A 20,062-nucleotide genomic window follows, 5' to 3' on the forward strand; every position below is an offset into this window, starting at 1 on the left:
ATGCCTCTGGGCATGGGATCATTCTTGAGCCAGAAAGGAAAACTGACCCTTCAACTTGTTATAGCCTCTTCACGAGGTGTCAGCTAAAGAGCACAGTGCTGATGGAGGCAACACAGGATTTACCCAGCACTGCTGTGCCCTCAGGACCAGCCCCGTGCCGCGTGGGGAGCCAGTAGTGGAGCACTTGCCCTGCTCCAGGGCTGTCAAAGGCCAGGGAGGGACTGGGTGCCGTGCTCGTGTTATCCCACTCCTGTCGCTTGCTGCACAATTGATTCCTAAACCAGCTTTTACTTCTTTTTTAATAAAAGCTTTACAGAGTGATGCTTACCAGCTTGGCAGCTGGCAAGGGATAGAGACAAGTCTAACATGAACAAACTCTTCTCTCTCTCACTGACTAGGACTTCTATCAGCCTCTTCAAGGCAGTATTATCTGATCTTAATGGACCTAGAAAAGGAAGGGCTAGGGCCAGTGTAGCCTGCCAGCCTCCCTATCTTACAGGCAGAAGTGAAGAGGCAGGTACAAGATGCAATCTCTGTGACAATAAAAACTCTTCCTCTTCTTGTCAAAACAGCAAAAATAGCTTCCATATCATCTTGTGTATTACAGCACTTAAATTCCCACCACCAACACTTTCAGTAATTCCATACAGCCATTTCAATGGTTCTGTTAAATACTGTTTTGTTTTTGTGTGTGATATGCCAAGTAAAGTGATAAACAGAAATGTAAGTATATTAAAAGTACAGCTGCAATCAGTACAATACAGGAAGGAGCATGGAGACAGAAACAGGACTTTTTTGGACATTGTCCTTTTTGTGTCCAGTGTTATTGATATTTCACAGAAGGTTTCCTAGTAGGGTGATGTGTGGGCCAGTTCTGCATAGCACCAGGTGTGGTTTCTTTAACTTGAGGTGGGAGGTGAAGGAGGTGGTGACAGAGGGTTGTTTTGCTTGTTTGTTTTTTGAAAGCTAGCAAAGACAATATTTGCAGTTATCTGCCCCTCTAAGGATCTGGAATGCTTTGGAAGGGTGACTGCGAGGTAGCTCAGAGCCCCTTCAACACCTGCTGTAACACTGACCATGCCAGGCCCGCATCTGCCATGCAAACACAAGTGCAGACTCTCATTTGGAAGCCTGGGCTGGTCTTAAGGGGAAGACGTTTGTTTTGTGAAGGGTTCTTCTTCCTTTTTTTTCCTTCCCCTTTTTTCTCCTGCTTCTTTCATGTCTAAGGAGCAAGCTCTTCATCTTGGGACTTGTGTCACCTGTCAAAACACTGTCCTAAGCAAGATCAAAGAGTAGAGGGACTGGTCAGGTGAATGTGCTCAGCTGGCATTGCTGCTGCAGCCTGAAACACCTGTCAGGTCTTGTCATTTGTTTTTTGTTTTTTTTCTTTAAGAGACTTGAAGACTCAGGGAAAAAATCTTTCACTGGCTGAGTTGTTTGTATTTGATAATTGGTAAGCAGTGTTATGAAACATCAGCTTTGAAAACAGCACAAAGCTCTTTCAAGGTGATGTGCCATTCAGGCTGTGTCATGTTCACTCTCACTAGGGTGGAGAGCGAGTCCTGGTCCTTTATCTTTTGAGGCAGGCCAGGTTTCCCTTCCTTTCATTCATCTTTTTTCTATATGAAAGAAGTTGGGTGTGACCAGGAGACACCAGACCTTCTGAGGAAGGCGTTTGTGTTTGGTCCTCTTGTTTCTCACCCTTTCAGAGGATCCCCTTCACATGCAGAGGATGAAAACTGTCAAATACCCAGCTCTGTTTACTTACTTGTGCCATGTTGGACCATGGTGCAACATGATGGCAGAGTACAAGCTTGGGTAGGGCTTGCTTGTTTAATAACAATAAAAAATTGAATCCGGCAAGCTGACAGTACAATTAGCTCAGTAAGATGATGTTTCCCTTTTGTAAATGGCTTCTTGATTATAAAGCAGGAATTCTGCATTTCTGGCTAAGGTGTTTGGGAACCTTTAGTTCAGGATCTCTTGAAGGTGTGACTGACCTTCCTTCCATACTGTCTGGAGTAGCACATGTACTTAAGAGTACTCTTCTTTTTTTTTTTTTTTTTTTTCCACTGCCCTGTCTATTCCCTGGTTAGCTTTGTTTTAAAATATATTGCTTGGAAATAACTTGTAGAGTCAACTAAATGTTTAATGACTAAAAAATTCTAATTATTTAACATTAAATTCCTTTCTTCTTATCTTTCAGATAATGAGTATGTTTTTATAGACCTGGAGCAGAAGCTTAGCAAATACTTTTCAAAGGAATGGAAGAAAGAGACCACCAAAGTAAGAGAAGTGTTTAATTTTGGAGGCTGCTGCTTTTTTATTGCACTACACAGTGAAATGAAAACTCTTAAACTGAGGTCCACTGAGCATTTCTTGAAGATGGTCTGCAGAATACTTTTCAGTAGCAAAATGCAGTGACTTGTGCACAGCTGTACAATTAATTAAAAGAGCTAAAACAGCCCCTTACACAACTTTACCTGAGCAATAATAACCACATGGTTGCTGCTTGGCTGCTACAGAAGTGGAGGTCAGTTGGTCAGTTTTCCATTTGAACTTAGTCTGGATCTTAGTCTGGAGACCTCATTTTTATCCTTAAGCAAAACAACCTAAAATAACCTTTTGTGACTTGAATCTGATATGAGGGAAAAGACTGGAGCTGTGACTCTTCCCAGAGTAAGTGCTAAAGGACAGTGGAGGGAGAGGGAAGGATATTTTGTTTGAAAAGAGGCCTAATTCTTTAATGCTAACTAGCCCTGACAAGAGAGGGAAAAGCTATGTGAAATAAAGACAAGCCTATGTAATTGTTTAATGCTGTTCATTCAGACATGATAATTCCTGTTGGTGGAATGTGTCATTAATATTAATGTGTCATTAATAGAGGAGTCATAGTCTAGAACAAAGTATAGCATGCAATTGCTTTCAGATATCTTAATTGGGTCGTTATGACTTTTTCCACCTTGCTTAAGGGTTTTCTTTTGCAGAGTAGGCACACTTGCCATTTCTGCTGCTTAGAGAAGTTTGTAGATGACTAGTGAGGTTTGGGGATCTCTTATCCCCAAGCATGTGCTCTGCTTTTCCCAAATGAGTGAGAGTTACTTCAAAGACAGCCAGAGTCATTCGGAGGGCTGTCTGTCCAGCCAGTGAGAGCTTCCCAAAGCAGGTGTTTCTGTTTGCCTCAGGACGGGGTAGGCTTTGAGGTTGCTTTGTGATTGGATCTTGCAACACTTTTCCGGTCAGGGTAAGTGTTGAACCTCTGGTGTGATGCGAATCATAAAAGACTGCATGAGTTGCCATTGGCAGTACTACAGTCTGAGATGAGTTAGCCTATTGGACTGGGTTAATTGACAAGGATTTAATTCCTATGAAGAGGTTTCAGGTGGAAAGCCCAGTCCAGCTGATAAAATAGGGTGACTGTGAACAAGTTCCAGAAATAAAATGGAGATATTTACATGATGAAGAAGCTGTCTGCATCAGATGTGGAGGGCATGGCATGTACCTTGTCCCAGTGAAATGGGTCTGACCAGAAAAGCCTTGGAAGTGCCTGTGGGAGAAAACTTATTTGTGTGAACATTAAAGTGGCAAAGTAGGAAAGATGAGAGAATAAGCTAGTAAGGTGTTCCTTTCTTCTTCTTCCCATTTTTTTCTTTTTTTTTTTCTCCTGTTTAAAACAAGCCGTAAGTCAGAAAGATAGGCTGTAGTTAAAACCATAGGACTCGTGCTGGCTTTCTTCTAACAGCACTCCTCAGTGTGAGGCAGACACAAACATTGCCTTTTTGTCTGTGGCTGCAGGAACGTGTGAATAACTTACCACGTGCCCTGCCAAACAACAGGCACGGAGCCGCTACCAGGCTGGTGCGCCTCAGCCCCAGGCAGCGACTGCTGAGCGTGGCAGCGCGTGTGTCCGTGCTGAGTGGTGTGGTGTGGTGCAGGGATGGATGGTTGCTCCTAGGAGTGCCCTGGAAACGCCAGGGCCGTGCCAGCGTGGCACGCTGCCCTGCCGCCTTGCCTGGCTCTTTGAGGGAGGCTGAGTTAAACTTGCTGTGTTCAGCATGAATGTGTTTGTGGTGCTGCCAGGTGCTGAGCTAGGTAACTCTGGGCCAGGCTAGGTGTCCCCAGGCTATGCTGGGACTCTTACACCAGCTCATCCCTCCTATCCAAAAAATCTTCTGCTCTTCCTAGGATATTTTGTCGTTCAACCTGTCTGAATGTTTTGTGATGCCTCATTGTCATGAGCCTCCAAGACAGTCAGACTCGCCCCTAAAACTTGCTAAGAGTAGAAAATGAAAAGCAGTATGGGGAGTGAACTTGGGAGAAGAGAACATTACCATATAGGGTAACAGGAATTTTGGATGCTGATCATAATTTAACTCGTCTCCTGTCTTTGCTCTAGGGGACAGAGAAATTCAGCCCTCCATTTGTTGCATTCTTTAGAGTACAATACTACGTGGAAAATGGAAGAGTAATAGGGTAAGTTCCCTTCTGTAGTAATTACTGTGTTTTCAATTATTCAGTGTATTCTTAAAATGAAAGAAAAATAATGTTTCTTTGTTAAGCTCATCTCTGTGAGCTCACTGAAATAAGCTTAAAAAATCTGCTTGAATTTTTTTTTGAAGACCTTCACAGACTTCCTCACTCAGCTATGAATGTTTTCTGCCTGAATCATACTCCATATCCCTAGGAAAATTGTGACTGCTTTTCCATCTGTGTTGAAAGAGCAGGTTGAATGACGACATTATCAAAACATGATTAGCACTCTTTTGCTTGTGTCTTTTGGTTGTACGAAAAGCACTAGATGAATATACCAAAAATAGTTATTTATCCTCCAAAGCACTTTGGATCTGGTTTTTGTATTTGAGCAGTGCTCTGTGCAGTTTACTTCTGGAAATGGACTTTCATACATGGACAAAAGAAATTACTTCATAAGTTAGAGAGTTTTGCATTTGTAGACCATTCACATGGAATATGGGCTGCACTCAAAACAGCACCACCCTCACCCATGGTACAGAACAAAGGATGAGGTAGTTAAAAATGAACAACTGACAGAGTTAATTTACATCAGCGCTTCTGGTGTGGCTCTGTCCCCAGGGCAAGCCAGGAGCTGGGATCATTAGGTGGGATTAAAATCTTTACCAAATTTTTGGCATTTGTTCTTGTCTTGAACAAAGCTTGTGGTTTTCTATGTTTTCTCTCTCCATAGTCTTTCATTTTTGGATACAGGGGACTCTTTCTTATGGAGTCTGTTTGGCTGATAAGTGTTTTCCATTTCATTTTGCTTTTTTTGTACAAAGGGAGATTACATATCATTCTGCCACTCCCAAGGCACATATCCTTCACCATCACAGACACGTTTCTCTTGCACTAGTAGTTTAATTGGAGAGGTTTGTGGAGCCATGCAGAGGTAGTTATCTGGCCCCTTGAAACTATACATGCACACTTTTACAAGCAGACTGTAGTGTCCAGCACCTCATCTACATGTACATGTCAGCAGCCTGCTTCCCATGATTTCCGAGGGCAGGGGGTGTGTGGGTTATCAAGGCTATGCCATAGTTATGCCTTATCAGACAATCCCTGTTTAGCAGCTTGAGGAAGAAGACAAAAACAAGCCCAGGGCTCCCATGTCTTTTGATCTACCTTGCAGGGAATTAGCTGTTGAAAAGTATCATGAGCCTAAGGCAAGGTGAAACAAAAAAGCAGTGCCAAGTTTAGAGGGGAAAGGAGGACAGGTGTGCAAGAAACAGGACTGGGAGTCCAAGGGAGTTGACTCTCCTGGCTGCTACAGGCTTTCCAGGGAAACAGAAGTGCTTGATTGTAGTCAGTCTCCAAAACAGGTGTGATGTGATTTTTCTTTAATCTATCTTCTGCCCTAACTTCTTAGATCTCATGTTCCTCAAGGTAGAAGTTACCATTTCTCTTGTTTGTACAACACTTAGTGGGAGAAGACCTTGATCTTGGTTTGGTGCTCCTTATACACAGACCTGTATCAGGATAGCATTGGCACACATCAGATGTGTCAAAGTTTAATCCCTCTTCTTAGCAGGATGATGTTTTTGAGGTGCCTTATCTGAACTTTGTTCATGGAGTAAATTTGCCTTTGTCTTGCAGAGATAAGGTGGCACGGCAGCTCTACTACTGCCATCTCAAAGAGCAAGTACTTATGTCTCACTGCAACCACAAAGAAGAAATCTACTTCTTGCTGGCTGCCTACAGCTTACAGGCAGACTTGGGCAACTACAGAGAGAAGGTCCACGCTGGCAAATATTTTGAACCTCAGGCTTATTTCCCGCAATGGGTAAGTCTGGGGGGGAATCCTTCTGTCAACAGATTATGCATGCAGCAGGAGCTATGCCAAGGTGGTACCTAACTGCAGCCACACGACTTCCTCATCTCCCACTGCAATGATCAGGCAGACAGGTAGAGTGTCACCCTGAAGCTCCCTCAGGAGGTATCTCTTGTCTTTTCGCTGGATGTAGGTGCATGTTCCTGGGCTCACTCATTAGTGAGGTGGTGGTACATCCTTCCTTGGTGATGGAATGTGTTGGTGTCACATGAATAACTCTAACAGTGCAGCTGTCTTTGTTTAATTCTTCTATGGCTTAAAGGGTTGTGTGCTTCCAGTGGTACATCAGCAAGATCTGCACAACCCAAGCTCTCCAGAAAACCTCAGGGCTGCGAAGCCAAGTCCATTGCCCTTTGTTCCCATCTCTGTAATGCTTGCCTTAGGGAGAGATAGATAGATCCAAACCCTACAGGGTAGTACTGCTGTGCAGTGCCTCTGGTGCTTGCTTTGTCATTAATCTCTGCCTCAAGTTCAGTAAGAGGAAAGAGAAGGGGTTTGCATGTTTGTTTATAAGCATGTACATGTGACTTGTGCCCTTCAAGACTTACAACCAAGAATTGATTTAATTGTCAACTGAGGCAAATTAGCTAAGACTCGCTCTCTTAGTTGGCTACTTGTCCCAGGCAAGTTGCATCTCCCCTATAAGATACTGTCCCCTGCTTTGGGGAGAAGGTTCAGAACAGTGACAGGACTTGTCTTGAAGACTGATAGTCTCTTTCATGCACAAATCCTAGCCTGTCTGCCTTGCTGTGCAGCAGTGTGCCTTTCTCCCAGACAACAGGCCCTCATCCCATGCCATTCCTTGTTATGGGGTGCCAGTCAGGAGGTAGCTAAAAAAGGGCTGGAAAAGGTGGGTCTTGTGTGCTGTTTCCAAGGCAGTTAAAGAGCTTATCACAGACTGTTGCTCACCTGTGCTGAGCCACAACCCCAAGCAAGTATGTGGGTGATTTATTACATCATTACAAACAGCAAAATCTGGCAGGCATGGGGACGCTTCTCTCCCTCCCTCTGGGCTCCCATGGGGAGATAGTGAGCAATCTCGTCACCCAACACAATCACTTCCTTCAACACGTGCTTCTTATTTGGCCAAGGGTTGCCCCAAGTCTCGTGCCAGTGAGGAGAGGCAGTGCTGCCCTGGGCTGACCCACCCAGCTTTGAACCGTGGAGCTGGCACATCTCTTTTTGCTGACATTGCGCAGCTGATGGCATTGATGTTGTCCTCCACCAAGGCCCGCCTTCCTTGTGGGAGGGTAACTAATCTGGCAAGGCATGCAGAGGTGTTAGCAAACAGAGTAAACAAGGGGTTTAATATAACATGTAAGTGGGAGCTGGGTGGTGATGGGGTCTGGTTGGTTTGAGCCAGGACAGGTTGTTCCTGGCAGGATGTTCTCAGGTACCTGGTGCAACCCAGTTTCAAATGCCCCTGGTGGTGAGGGATGTTGTGAAGTGAATTCAGCCAATCATCCCTCTTACCTGTCACTGCCACTTACACCCTGAAAAGAACCAGTTGGGCATGGGAGGGGGCTGAGCTGCCCAGTAGCCTTGTATGGAGAGGGAATGTGGGCAAACATGGGAACTGGGCACTTGCAGGGCAGGAGCTAAAGGCCCAGTGCAGGTTTTCTCTACTGCTTAATGAAGCCACGTGCCTGCCAACCACTCCCAACAGATAAAAAAATACCTTGAGATAGTGTTATCCATCCCTTTGAGGATGGAAATGCTAAATAAGCCTAATGTGTAGTTTCTGGTCTTAAAAGGAAAACCTAGCATTTCTGCCTGTTTGGAGATGTTGCTGCTGATTGTGCTGGCATGCAGAGCAGTATTTGTTATCTGCCCATAAACATTTATGGATGCCAAGACTTAGGAAAACTAATTGCAATACTTAAAAGTGAAAAGATCTGACATGACCTCTATAGTCTTGGTCTGTTACAGTTTTGCCACTATGATCTGTTTGGAGACATCGGTGTCATCTGGGCTGCTTTAAATGCTTATCCTCCAGGGAGGTAGAGGCGAACGTGGACTAACATCTTGAGGGAATATATGAACCTACTCCACCTCCAGCCACTGCTTTGCTGTTGCTCACAGCTGCCCCTCATGGGGATTGCTGAAGAGTTGCTGACCTGTTTGTTTTCTTTGCGGTTTAGATAATTGCGAAGAGGGGGAGCGACTACATCTTGAAACATGCCCCAGAGATGCACCGAGAACAGCAAGGGCTCAGCGCTAAGGACGCGGTGCTGAAGTTCATTAAGGAGTCCTGCCTGCTGGAAGATGTGCCCGTCCACTTCTACAGGCTGCAGAAGGTTAAACAAAGAGCTTCTTATTTTGAACTTCTCTCCCATCATTAATTGAGCACACCATTGCATTTTTCGTTCTGTTTGTTTGAGGGACGGTTGCCTCTGATTCAGAGAGGCCAAACAAATCTAAAATGCTCGGCCAATGAGGCCTGTCCCCACAAACAAATCCGTTGCCAATATACAGATACAGCTGGAATTTAATTTTGTTCCTCGGCCAAGAAACTGGCCACAGGAATGGCAAAGCTTCATATTTGTCCCTTCTTGTCAGTAGAATTGCACCAGGGAAATCAGTGAAGCCTCTTTTTTTTCTTGTTGTAGTTCACTGAAAGAATGACAAGAGGTCAGCCAGCTTTCACACAAATGTCACGTAGTAACTGAAGGTGACACTGAGTCATTCCAACTTTTGTATCCCCTTCCTTCTCCAACCCTGCCAGAGTGGTTGGCATTTTTTCAGCTGTATGCTTTTTTCGGCAGTTTTGGATTCTTGCATTCTTGCTTGTTAGACCCCTTACCCAAGCCTGCTTAAACAGAAGGTGCTTCATTTTCACATGCTGAAAGTTTAGATCTAGAAATAGGACTAATGAGAAGTTTTGTGTTCCTCTTATGTGAATGAAACCTGCCTATGCAATTAGGAACATCTTGGGCCTTTTTTCCAAATGGAGATATTCTACTCTGTCAGACTCATAATTAAACTTTTTGGGTTTTTGTGCTCAGTGGGAATTATGTCTGGGAAGTATCCATGTCCTTTGAACAAATGCTTACAAACCATAGATGCTCACCTACCTCTCTTCAGTCCTCTGGTTTGATTCTTAATGCTGTTAATGATGCAGTCACAAGAGAGTTAGTTACACTTGACTGCCATAAGAAACCCAGCTGGCAGGACATGATACATTTTATATCAGAAAACATCAAGGCTGGGAAATTGGTTGCTCTTAATATCCAAATTCCTGTCTGACTTGAACTTAGGCATCATGTACTCCTCCATGTGTTGTTTGATCCATAATATGCTCTTATTCCTGCTGAGTGACACAGCACATTTTGTGGTGAGAGATCCTCCTTCTAGGTGCCACTTGGGTCACAAATCGCCTGATCAAGCGCAGAGGGGTGCTAGATGAAGGTGTTGGTATGCTGGCTGCCCTGAGATTTCAAAAGCAGTCACTTTTGTCTTAACACCCTCCTCATGGCTTCTACTGAATTTGGGAACTGCAAAAGAAAACACAATGCACCCCACATCTCTCATTCAGACCAATACTGATTTACAAAGCTCTTTGCCCTTAGGAGGCAGAAAGTATTTCTTAGTGACTTTGAACTGAAGACAGGGATGGTACCAGGGGCGAAGGGTGAGGTAATGTGATGGCATAAGGCTTGTATCTTGCAAGCCAGATGAGGAAAGTTAGGATGTAAAGTTTGAGCTCTGTGAGTCCATACATTTTTACCCCAAAATTTTCTTCCTACTTTTCCTCCTAGCAAAAAAAGTATGTGTTCACCTCCCTAACTCTGCTGTGTTAGGAGAGCTGAAAGAATTAGTTAATGATATTTTTTGGTCTTCAAGCAAAAGAATCTGATTAGAGACCAAGTATGTCATACCAAGATGCAACATGAGTTAAAAGCCAGACAGTATTTCAACCCAGGTAATAAACATGTAAAACCACCTGCTCCCAACACCAAGATTGAATGTTAGAATGAAAGTCCCTGTAACTGGGCATTGATTAGCTCCCCTCAGCCAAGGGTCACCTAAGATCTAGCAAATCCCTGGATGGGAACAGCAGTGCTATGGCAAAGAGAGAGGGATGGCTTTCTCTTCAGTTTTGGGCTCTTTGTCACCTGGAGAACAAGAGTGGTGCATGTTCATGGGGACAGCAGAGACAGCAAGTGGTTGCAAGAGAGGTTACAAGGTACCTCTGAGAGCAGTAATTGTCCATACTCTCAAATCACTAAAGCTACAGGATTCCCTGTCCAGGGCAGTTAGGACATGGTGACATGCCTGAACCTCCCAGCATGAGGGGATTTTAGATATTTCAGGGGTCAACAAGGCAAGGTGCACTTTACAAACATAATAAAAACCAAATGAGCTGATCCATCTGCCCGATGAGGAGTCCTGCTACCTCTCCTGCCGTAGGTGCCAGAACAAGAGCATGGTCTTTGTAGATTAACCTTTGACTCTTCTGTTCTTTTAGGATAAGAAGGAGGATCGACCGACAGTTATCCTGGGCCTGACCCTGAGAGGAATGCACATCTATCAGGTAACAGACTGCTGTGAAAGCCTTCTGGTGTACCATTAACTCTGCCCAGTTCCCCTGTCCTCCCCCCTCACCATGGCTCCTCTGCCTCCCCTTTGAACACCAGGCTCCACATATCTCAAATTCTTGGTTGTTTGCAAATTCTTTGCACATCGCTGGCTCCACCCTGTACCTGCCAGTCCCTGTGTCACTCTGAGTTTGATGTGTTGCAGGAGGTGAATCACGTTCGCCAGCTCCTCTACGACTTTCCCTGGTCGCACATCGGGAAGCTGGCCTTTCTGGTGAGTATGACGGAATGGAGGCCATCTGCCAGTGGCTGCCAGCCTGGGACGTGGCAAAGCTGTCAGCCTGCCTGTGCTGCCGCCTCAGGTCCTGTCACTTGCACACATAAGACCACGGCTATCTCTGGTAGCTGTGTGACTAAAAAAGTGCTCTTGCTCATTTCTTTGGCATCTCTCCTCTTTGTGCAGGGGAAAAAATTTGAAATCCAGCCAGACGGTTTGCCCTCTGCACGGAAACTGGTTTACTACACGGGTTGCCCCTTCAGGTCACGGCATTTGCTGCAGCTACTCAGTAACAGCCACCGGCTCTTTCTGAATATTCAGCCAGTTTTGAAGCAGATCCAAAAACTGGAGGAAGCTGAAGGTATGATAGGGAACACCCAAGGGAGTTTGGAAAGGGGAAGAGTACAGTGTGTTAGTCTCTCCTGTTTTCATGGTGGATGCTCTCATCTAATTAATGGTGTTTCTGCCTTATCAGAGAGTCAGTAATAGAAACAGAGATGTAAGATACATTTCAAGTCCATTCCTAAGAAGTGTTTATGGCTCCCGCATTGTAGACTGTGATCAGGAAGTGTATTTGTGTGAGAGCAGTAGAGGGGTAATATCTCCTTTTAAGTGGTTTCTGTCTTTCCCTTCAGTGGGGTTACAGCAGTGGCCTTGAGCTGTGTGGGTGCAACCAGTGGCACGTAGATCAGTGAGCCACTGATCAAGTGCCTGTGGGCTAAAGGCACTGAGTTGTTTTGTGTCCATTAGTGTCTCATGGATTTCTCGACCACCCTCAGTACATACAAGCCATGGGAGAAATAATAAATCATTAATAAATACCAGCCACAGGAATCTTGTTCTTAACTGACTTCACACAGTGGTGGGTATTTCAAGAACCAATCAGTGCATCTGGTTTTAAAGATAGAGCACTGAAGTTAACTAAGTAATTCCCTTTTTTTGTTTGCTTTCGTTTTGCTTTGTTGTTACTGACCTTCACTCTGAAACCTACTGGTTTCTGTATCATAACTGCCTCTACCTGCCTGTTCTAATTTAGGAGATGCTGGGTTTACAGTGAATATGACTAATTCTTTTACAACCACCTGAGCATCCATCTGTTGAGCAAACAAAATACAAAGCTGTCCCTGTATTTGTTCAGTAGCTGCAGAAGTTGTTCCTTAGTTTTGTGCCAACAGAACTTCCTGAATATATTTGCTACCTTTCCTTAAAGTTCTCACTGGTTTCTCCCTTCTTTCCTCCTCAGAGAAGAAGCGCTACCGGGAGTCCTATATCAGTGACACTCTAGACATGGACCTGGACCCGTGCGACAAGAACTCCCATGGCAGCGGGAGCAGTGGCGGCAGCCGCAGGGACAACCGCCTCTCACGCCAGTCCACGGGAAGTCACGGCAGCTCCCACACCTCGGGCATCGAGGCCGACTCCAGGCACCGCGTGTCCGTGGAAATGTCAGTGGATGAGCCCTTCAGCATTGACCGGGTGCATAGGAAGGAGAAATCCTGCAGCTCAACCATCAGCTACGGTAGCTCCGGCATTGACAGTGGCAGCAAAGGACGGGCTGAAGATGACACTCAGGATGATGGTAAAGAATTTGGACAGGTGGAGCCCACTTTTGTCTTCTGCAGGAGAACAGGGAGTAAGAGACTGTACAGCAGCTTGGAGCACAACTGTAATGCTAACCATTCTCCTGCTGCTCTCTTCCTCCTAGAGCTTGAGCTGGCAGTAGATGAGCCAGAGGAGATGCCTGTAGATGAGCCTTTAGAGGGAGACCAGTTAGAGGAGGCCACTGTGGGAGAATCTGTTGAATCCCTGCCTCTAGATGCTGCTAGCTGCCAAGGTGAGATGGCTTTCTGCTGCTGCTCAATGCTGTTCTTTAAGGCTGTAGCAACAGGTGTAATCTGAGGGATCTAAGAAAACTGTTACCTCCTTCCAAAGAGCTGCCAGTGCTATTTACTGCCCTACTGCAACAAGATTTGCAGGCAGCTGATCTAGAGTTTAAAGGCCAGCATTCTGTATTGTACAGTGCTGCTCTCCTCTGTGCTCCTCAAAGTCTCCCTTCTTTAAATGTGCCAAGCTTATATTCAGTTAATGACAAAAAGATAATTGAGGTAAACCTTTTGTAGGGAAGGAATATGCTTTAAAATCTTGTATGCTACAAAACAGCCAAGGGGTTCAACCACAGAACCATCCCACAGATGGGATGGTCACAGGAATTTCTAGGTAAAGTTTTGTGGCTTGTGATACAGGGAATGGTAGGCAACAGGATTATGCAGGAGCTGTCTGGCCTTGATGCATACAGCCTTTATAGCAAAGCAAGAAGGGTGAAAATGGGACAAGTTGGCAAGAAACTGTTTTCTTGAAAGTTTTCAAACACTGATCTTTAGGGCCAAAAATGAGTACTCATGAGCAAAACTCCTGGAGCACTGAGGGTGCTTAATGATGTATATTTATCTTTAGAGGATAGCACTGTTTGAGTGTGGCCTGTGAGAACAACTTCCCTGTTCCACAGCCCACAAAACCTCAAACTTACAATGCTTTTCACTTTCTCCTTCTCCTTTGCAGCTATAAATCAGGAATCTCTGTCTGTGGTGCAAGTCACACTAATCAAAATGAGGGGCCAAAGTGTGGAATCCCTTCACCAGGTAAGGGAGAGATTGCTCAGCAGGAGGGTCTGTGTGGGCATTGAACCAAGGTCTAGTGTAATGGAGACAGCTGTAAATCAGGACACCTGGATTAGTTTGGTTTTGACTGATTTTTACGTGGTGTAATCAAAACCAGCTGCTGGCCAGCTACTGCTGTCAGGAATAGGATAAGAGCAGCATTTGGGTTCAGAATAGTGTAGAAAGGTTTGGAGCAATCAGCAGGGAGATCTTGCAAGCCAGTTATTGTCTGCCTTAGTCTTCTGACTGGGACATGGAAAATCAGACACTTCCAGATTTTCAGTGCAATACAGAGCAAAGACTATCTATGCAGTTTGGATGTGAGTTGCCAACTTGATCATCTTCCTGCTCCTGAAGCCAGAAGTAGCTTACATCAGAGCAAAACCAGATGCTCAGGCTCTAGTTGTTGTATCATTTGTGTGATTATACTCTGTGTACTGAAGTCTTTGTTGTCAAGGTTTTCTTTTCATCAAACACTTGAGAAAGGGAAAACTATATATGGTAAAGTACCTCATAGAAGAACTTATATTTGGAAGAAGATTATTAAAATGTCTTTTTTAAGACCTCTTTTCAAAGTATAGCTGTACCCATTGGGGTAGAAATGTTGTGGTTTTTTGAAAAAAACCAAACAAAACAAAACCCACAAAAAAAATACCTCTACCGTTTCTTCCGTCTCTTAATCCAAACTGGCCTTATCTGCTGAGAGAATTCTAAAACACTTAACAAGGATTTCAGTCATTTCTTAGGACTTCTTTTTTAATTTTTCAAGTTTCTTTCTGGACCGAGTCAAAAATGATAAGGAATTTTCATTTATTCAGCAAAATAGTCCATGAAGTGCTGTAGGAGGTTTGAATAAAATCTTGGTTATTTTTTCCAAAGCTGAAGACTATACAGTACAAATCATAATTAATTTATTCCTCTATTTGAGTGGAAGACTTAAGAGCTCATGGCTGGAAGTGGGCATCTTGCTTAAAGCTGTAATGTTTTTGAAGTTACTGCTGTTATCATGCTTACGCTGTTAAATGATCGTGAGGCATCTGTTTTATAAAAATGGTTCTGCTCAACACAGGCTTGTCTTATGATCGCAAAGACCTGGCTGTCACTTTAGTGCATCACATACTTGGTGCCTCCTTAGAAAACTAGCAAAACCTTCCTTACAAGGCTGTGTAACTAAATGGTGCAGGGTTTCCGTAGCGTTGACCAGACAGTGCAACATATTCCTATTTCTGGGAGTACAGCTGAGCCAGCACAGGATTTCCTCAGGGTAGTTTTTTAATTCCCCTCCCATGGCAGTGAGGGAAGTGATACTGGGAGGAAGTTTTCTGTGATGTCAACAGAAGTGTCTTGGTTTCAAAATTATATTCTTGAAATTAGCCTTAATAATAGCATTTAAGAGGTGATTATTAAAGAGGCAAAGAAAGAAAAAAAGACAAGTGGTGAAGCTGGAAATACTCTCCAATGGACAATAATTCCTTCACAGAGGCTTGTGTAGCAAGATGGCGCCTCTGGGAATTACTGCTGATTTGTTGCTGCTCTTTATGGAACAATGTTATGTAGATGAAACTGTTGCAATTACTGGACACTGGAACCCATTAGTTTGCATTTGCATGGTTGCCTTCTGAACCTTCCTTTCAGCTCATTAGACTTAACTCAGTGTGTTCAAGCACTTGGGGTAGTTTTTTGTTAAGTGCGTGTTGTCCATTTGAGGACAACTGCATGGATCTGCCAAGAAGTGTGAGGTCATTCAGGTGTCAGTATCTGTCAAGTGTTTCATCCATTGCACAGGACACTGAGGACACAGTGCAGACAGATCAGGATCTGGCTCAACGTGGCAGGACAGCTTATTGCACTTGTAATTTCTGAATTGTTCACAGCTCCTTCTTTAAGCCAACATCCTTCAGAAGGCTGGTGGGGCTCTTTTGAAAGAGCGGAAGAACAATTTTGGGAAACTTTTAGCATGGCATAGCCAGCATCCTTAGGCTGTATCTGAGCTCATTGTTTTCATTTGTGTGTGTCTTGCTGAACTGGCAGGTCAGATCGCCCAAAAGCAGGAGCTGCACAGACCAGCACAGCCAGAGTTTGGATGACATCCGCCTGTACAAGCGCCGGCACCCATCCCTAAGTGCCACGCTGTCTTCAGACACGTCCCACAGCTACACCTTCGGCTGCAGCCTCGAGGATAAGCTGTCTATCTACGGCTGCGTGTATTCCACAGCGGACTGCAAAACCAAGTCTGCCCTTTACGGCAAGCGATCCATGAACTGCCTCTCCTTGGATCTTCTGGGAGAGGACCAGGTCCCAGAGGAGTTCGTGGTGTAATGAGATTGGAGCTCTTCCATACCAGGAAACAGCTCATCATGGAAATATATACCTCATTAATACATGTGATGTCACTCTGGTTCTTGCAGGAGGTGGTGAGTGGCTTTGTTATTATGCTCCGTATCAGTGAGTGGCATCACTTCTGCAGACAGGGCAAATCAACTGGAGTGTAGCACTTAACACTGGCATTGGAAGTGTCAGTCTGAGCAGGAAATGGAAGTGGCCTGCACCCTTGACAGTGACACAACCAACATAAAAACCAAAAAACAGTGGACCAAAATGATGCTGAGCGAGTAAAGCAAACTGTGTCTAAATGGATTAATCGGAAAGAAATTTAAAGTCTATGCCATGTTCCTGCTTTTCTCTTGTGGTCCATGTCTCTTAATGCTAGCGTATAGGTAGTGTGTTTGTCTTCAGTTTGTGCTGCTGCAACATTGCCAACAGCTGTCAGGCCAGGATATATTTTTAGCACATTTGGAGGGCTGTGCATGGAAATGTCTGGCCTGTTTCAGTTGTAATGAACACAAGTTGCTTATTTGTTGCATTGGGAGCAAGACCTGCTCTGCCAGGAGTTTCTTCTTCTTTTGTTGTTATTTTGTTGTAAGCATCCAGCCACATACAATGTGTGGTGGTTTTTTTTTTCTTTATTGCAACAAATGGAACTGACTGTCAGCTGTCTACTACTGCTGTGATGCAGATTAGCATTATATCCTTAGGGGAGGCAGGGAGGAGATAAAACAAATGACTTGGCTGCTTCTGAGAGTAGAGAGGGCAAGAGCATTAGCTGACTGGCTTTTAAAGAGAGGAGTGTGACTGGACAATTTGTCCAGGCATGATCACCCCTTACTTTGATACATACTTTAATGTTGATCTTTTCTTTGTTTTTAATAAATCTGTTCCTTAGATTTTTTCCCCTCTGCTTAGGGGGCAAGTAAGGACTGGAGAAAGTCACTTTGTAAGGACAGACAGAGTGACTGTGTCCTACTTAGTCACGGATAGGTCATGCAAATACGTGTGTGTGGTACTGCAGGGCTGGTGTAGGGTGTTTGTGTGCCAGACCAAGGGTACTTGTTTGGTCATCTTGAGAGTGGTAGAGCTGGCTGTGCTGGCTCTTGCTAGGGAAAATAATCGTAATTATGCTGTTTGATTCAAGCATTTGGTGTGGAAAACGTCCTGCTACCTTGTTACATGCAAATAAATATATGTTTGATTTCCTCCCCTCATCAATTCCCAGCATTGGGAAGCTTGTACTCGAAGGCTCAGCGTTGTGCCCAGCTTTTGACCGCCTTCTAGGCATGTTTTGGCAAATTCTAGAAGCAGAGGAATACTATTCTGCTGGTTGGGGAAGTGTGTGTTGTGTAGTGTTGGTCATCAAAAGCTGAAGATAGCCTAATTCAGGAAGGGAAGGAAGCCAGACCATGACAAGGAAGGTTTGAGCTGCTGTTTTGATGATGGGCTTGCAAGCTCAGTAGTTGTCTGGTGAATTGCATTCCCATAAGTCATTAAAGTAGCAAATCCATGAAGTCCATCATCTTGCTACTTCTGTGTGAGTGTGATGTAGAGACAGGCTGTGCAGGTGTATCTGCATTTACTGAAGTGGGACCAGCAGCTCTACATCCTCTGAGATGAATCCAGCACCAAACCCAAGCTGTGTGTTTGAGGAATGAATGATGGGCACAGGCTCACTGTAGCCACAACTTAATTGACTGTGCCCTCTTTGATCACACTGTTCTTTCTTTTTGTAATGAACAATTAGGAGCTGTGTGTTCACTGTAGCCTCTTTCTTTTCCAAACAAAGCCAAAATGCCTTTGCAAAGTACTTGAGGTATGTTTACTGCATCCAAAATGAATTCTCCTAAATGGATAAAGGACATCTGGCTGGTTACTCTTGAACAGTCCAGTCAAGCCTTCCACTGTCAGTGACTCCCTGTTACCTGGTTCCGGTCTGGCTATAAGCCACGGGAGATGGGCATGGCCCGGATCCAGGAGGCCAGTGGCTGTACTGCAGGGAGCAGCCTTGCAGCAATGCAGGAGCCTTGCTCTTGCAGCCACCATGGAGCTGGAGGGATGGCTCTTACTGCAGCAATGCCTGTCAATGAAAAAGGTGAGGGGGGGAGGTCTGGAGTGAGGGCCCCGCTAACCTGTTGCTCTCCCACCCATGCAGATGTGCAGTTACTCGTGGTTCTGGGAGTGGTTGTTAACAGGGCAAAAAGGGTCAAAATTCAGTGGGTATATTTGTTTGGAAAAGTGTCATAAAATGCATGTGCACCGTGTGCACACTTCTCTCAAAGACAATCACATCCATGTCTGCTTCAGCCTAACCACATCACGGAAGTGTTTATTGCCAGCAGGCAGCTCACTATTCTGGTTTTGCAGTTACCAGGTGTGTAAAGGATTTGGTGAAGCGCTGTACGGCTGCTGCCGCTGGTTACAAAATACACCAGTGCCTGAAAACAGTGTAACTGACTCTTGCATGAGCATCACTGCCTTGTACATACCTGGGGGATTCCTGTATTTATTCGTGGCTGGTAGGGAAGGCAAACTCTACAGGTCTGACCATCTTCTCTCAGTGGTCTGTGCAGCTCCCTCCAGTACTGTTAAGTGACATATGCATATGAAGGGGAGACCAGACACTTTAGTGTATAGACTGAAAATGAATCAATGTCTTACGAGCACTGTGAATATCTATTATGCAACTTTTGTATTCATATTAAGAAAACAAAAACACCTGTTCCTGCTAGTAGTAGATTTATTTTTTGTTTGGATTTAGAAGGTCTCTTATTTTTGAGTTTGATAGTTTGGTAGATGTTAGTGTGTAAGCATTTATCAGCTGATGTTAGAAACTAGCTGCCAATATTTGTACATATTTGTAAAATACTCATGTTATAATCACTCTATTTTAAAGGTAAAAGTTTCTCCTTTCCATGAAAGGAATTTCTTGTTTAAAATAAAATATAAATAATTATATGTACACCTGCAATAAAGTATGGATAGAAAAAGGTAATTGTGTTGGGGGTTTTTTGTGTCCAAGGAGTACTGTGTCCAGTGATGTCTTCCATTTGAGAGGGGTTGTAGAAATTAATTTGCTGCCAGACTGTAATCCATATGAGCTCAGCTTGTGTTTACAAACCCAGAGGCACTGTAGTCACTGGAAGAAGTCCTGTTCCTCCTTGCCATTCTCAGTAGCTCAATGCCAAAGAGGCCTTTGTCAGGTATTGAGAGCACAGCTGAGCAGGTTGGAGTCAGCAGGACACTAGAGGGGGCTGAATCTGACTGAAGAGACAAGTTGAGCTGCTCGTGGTGGTTAGTCAAGAAAACCAAGCGTGTGAACTCCGAAGGGTGTAGAGAGATCCTGTCAGCATCCTCTCAGGGGCTGCATCCAAAGACAGCCACCAGCCCATGTGATGCAAAGTGGTGCTGCTGAAGAGCACCGAAGTCACCTAACCTTCTGGCCTGGAGTCTGGCGTGGATAAAGGAAAGTTTTCTTTTCTTGGGTCATAAATCTATGAAGCAGTGCCACAGTATGACTATTTGGATCTCTTCTTGAAGAAGCTTGCTCACTTGGGAATCTCTTGTAAATGTTTTTTTTTTTTTCTTTTCTCTGGAAGAAATTTACTTTTTAGGTATTTTGATGTTGTAGTGTTGTCCATATTCTTATGATTTCCTTTCTTGTATGTCATATTTTTGTTCAGTACTGGCTATGTTTCCAGTATATAAATTTTCAAGGACTTTAGAAGTTCATCAAACTCTGGTTTGGGGATGCTGGAAGAGGGTGATCTGATTACACATGGAGCTTTGTATGATGCCTTAGGTTTTAACTTTTTCAAATATTTTTCAAATACTTTTCAAATAATATTTTTCAAATTTTGTGTAACTCTGAAGTTTCATGTGGTCTGTTAACTACTGTTCACTCATGCTGGTTAGACAT

The 20,062-nt window shown here is 44.2% G+C and overlaps 1 protein-coding gene across 5 annotated transcripts in view; it reads left to right on the forward strand.

Moving 5' to 3' along the window:
* Positions 1-19,134, forward strand: part of FRMD1 (FERM domain containing 1) — a 40,791-nt gene extending 21,657 nt beyond the window's left edge. For 4 of the 5 annotated variants that reach the window (XM_032102399.1, XM_032102400.1, XM_032102398.1 and 1 more), the window contains 11 exons: positions 2,207-2,286; positions 4,397-4,473; positions 6,109-6,295; positions 8,485-8,640; positions 10,812-10,877; positions 11,087-11,155; positions 11,345-11,519; positions 12,402-12,737; positions 12,864-12,992; positions 13,718-13,797; positions 15,847-19,134. In XM_032102399.1, the coding sequence (XP_031958290.1) occupies positions 2,207-2,286; positions 4,397-4,473; positions 6,109-6,295; positions 8,485-8,640; positions 10,812-10,877; positions 11,087-11,155; positions 11,345-11,519; positions 12,402-12,737; positions 12,864-12,992; positions 13,718-13,797; positions 15,847-16,134 (1,643 nt within the window). In that variant the 3' untranslated portion in view covers positions 16,135-19,134. The remainder of the gene's footprint in view (positions 1-2,206; positions 2,287-4,396; positions 4,474-6,108; positions 6,296-8,484; positions 8,641-10,811; positions 10,878-11,086; positions 11,156-11,344; positions 11,520-12,401; positions 12,738-12,863; positions 12,993-13,717; positions 13,798-15,846) is intronic. The other variant, XM_032102401.1, reaches the window with a different exon arrangement.
* Positions 19,135-20,062: the final 928 nt, after the last annotated feature.

This window comes from Corvus moneduloides, chromosome 3 (assembly GCF_009650955.1).
Source record: "Corvus moneduloides isolate bCorMon1 chromosome 3, bCorMon1.pri, whole genome shotgun sequence".
Taxonomy (NCBI): Eukaryota; Metazoa; Chordata; class Aves; order Passeriformes; family Corvidae; genus Corvus; species Corvus moneduloides.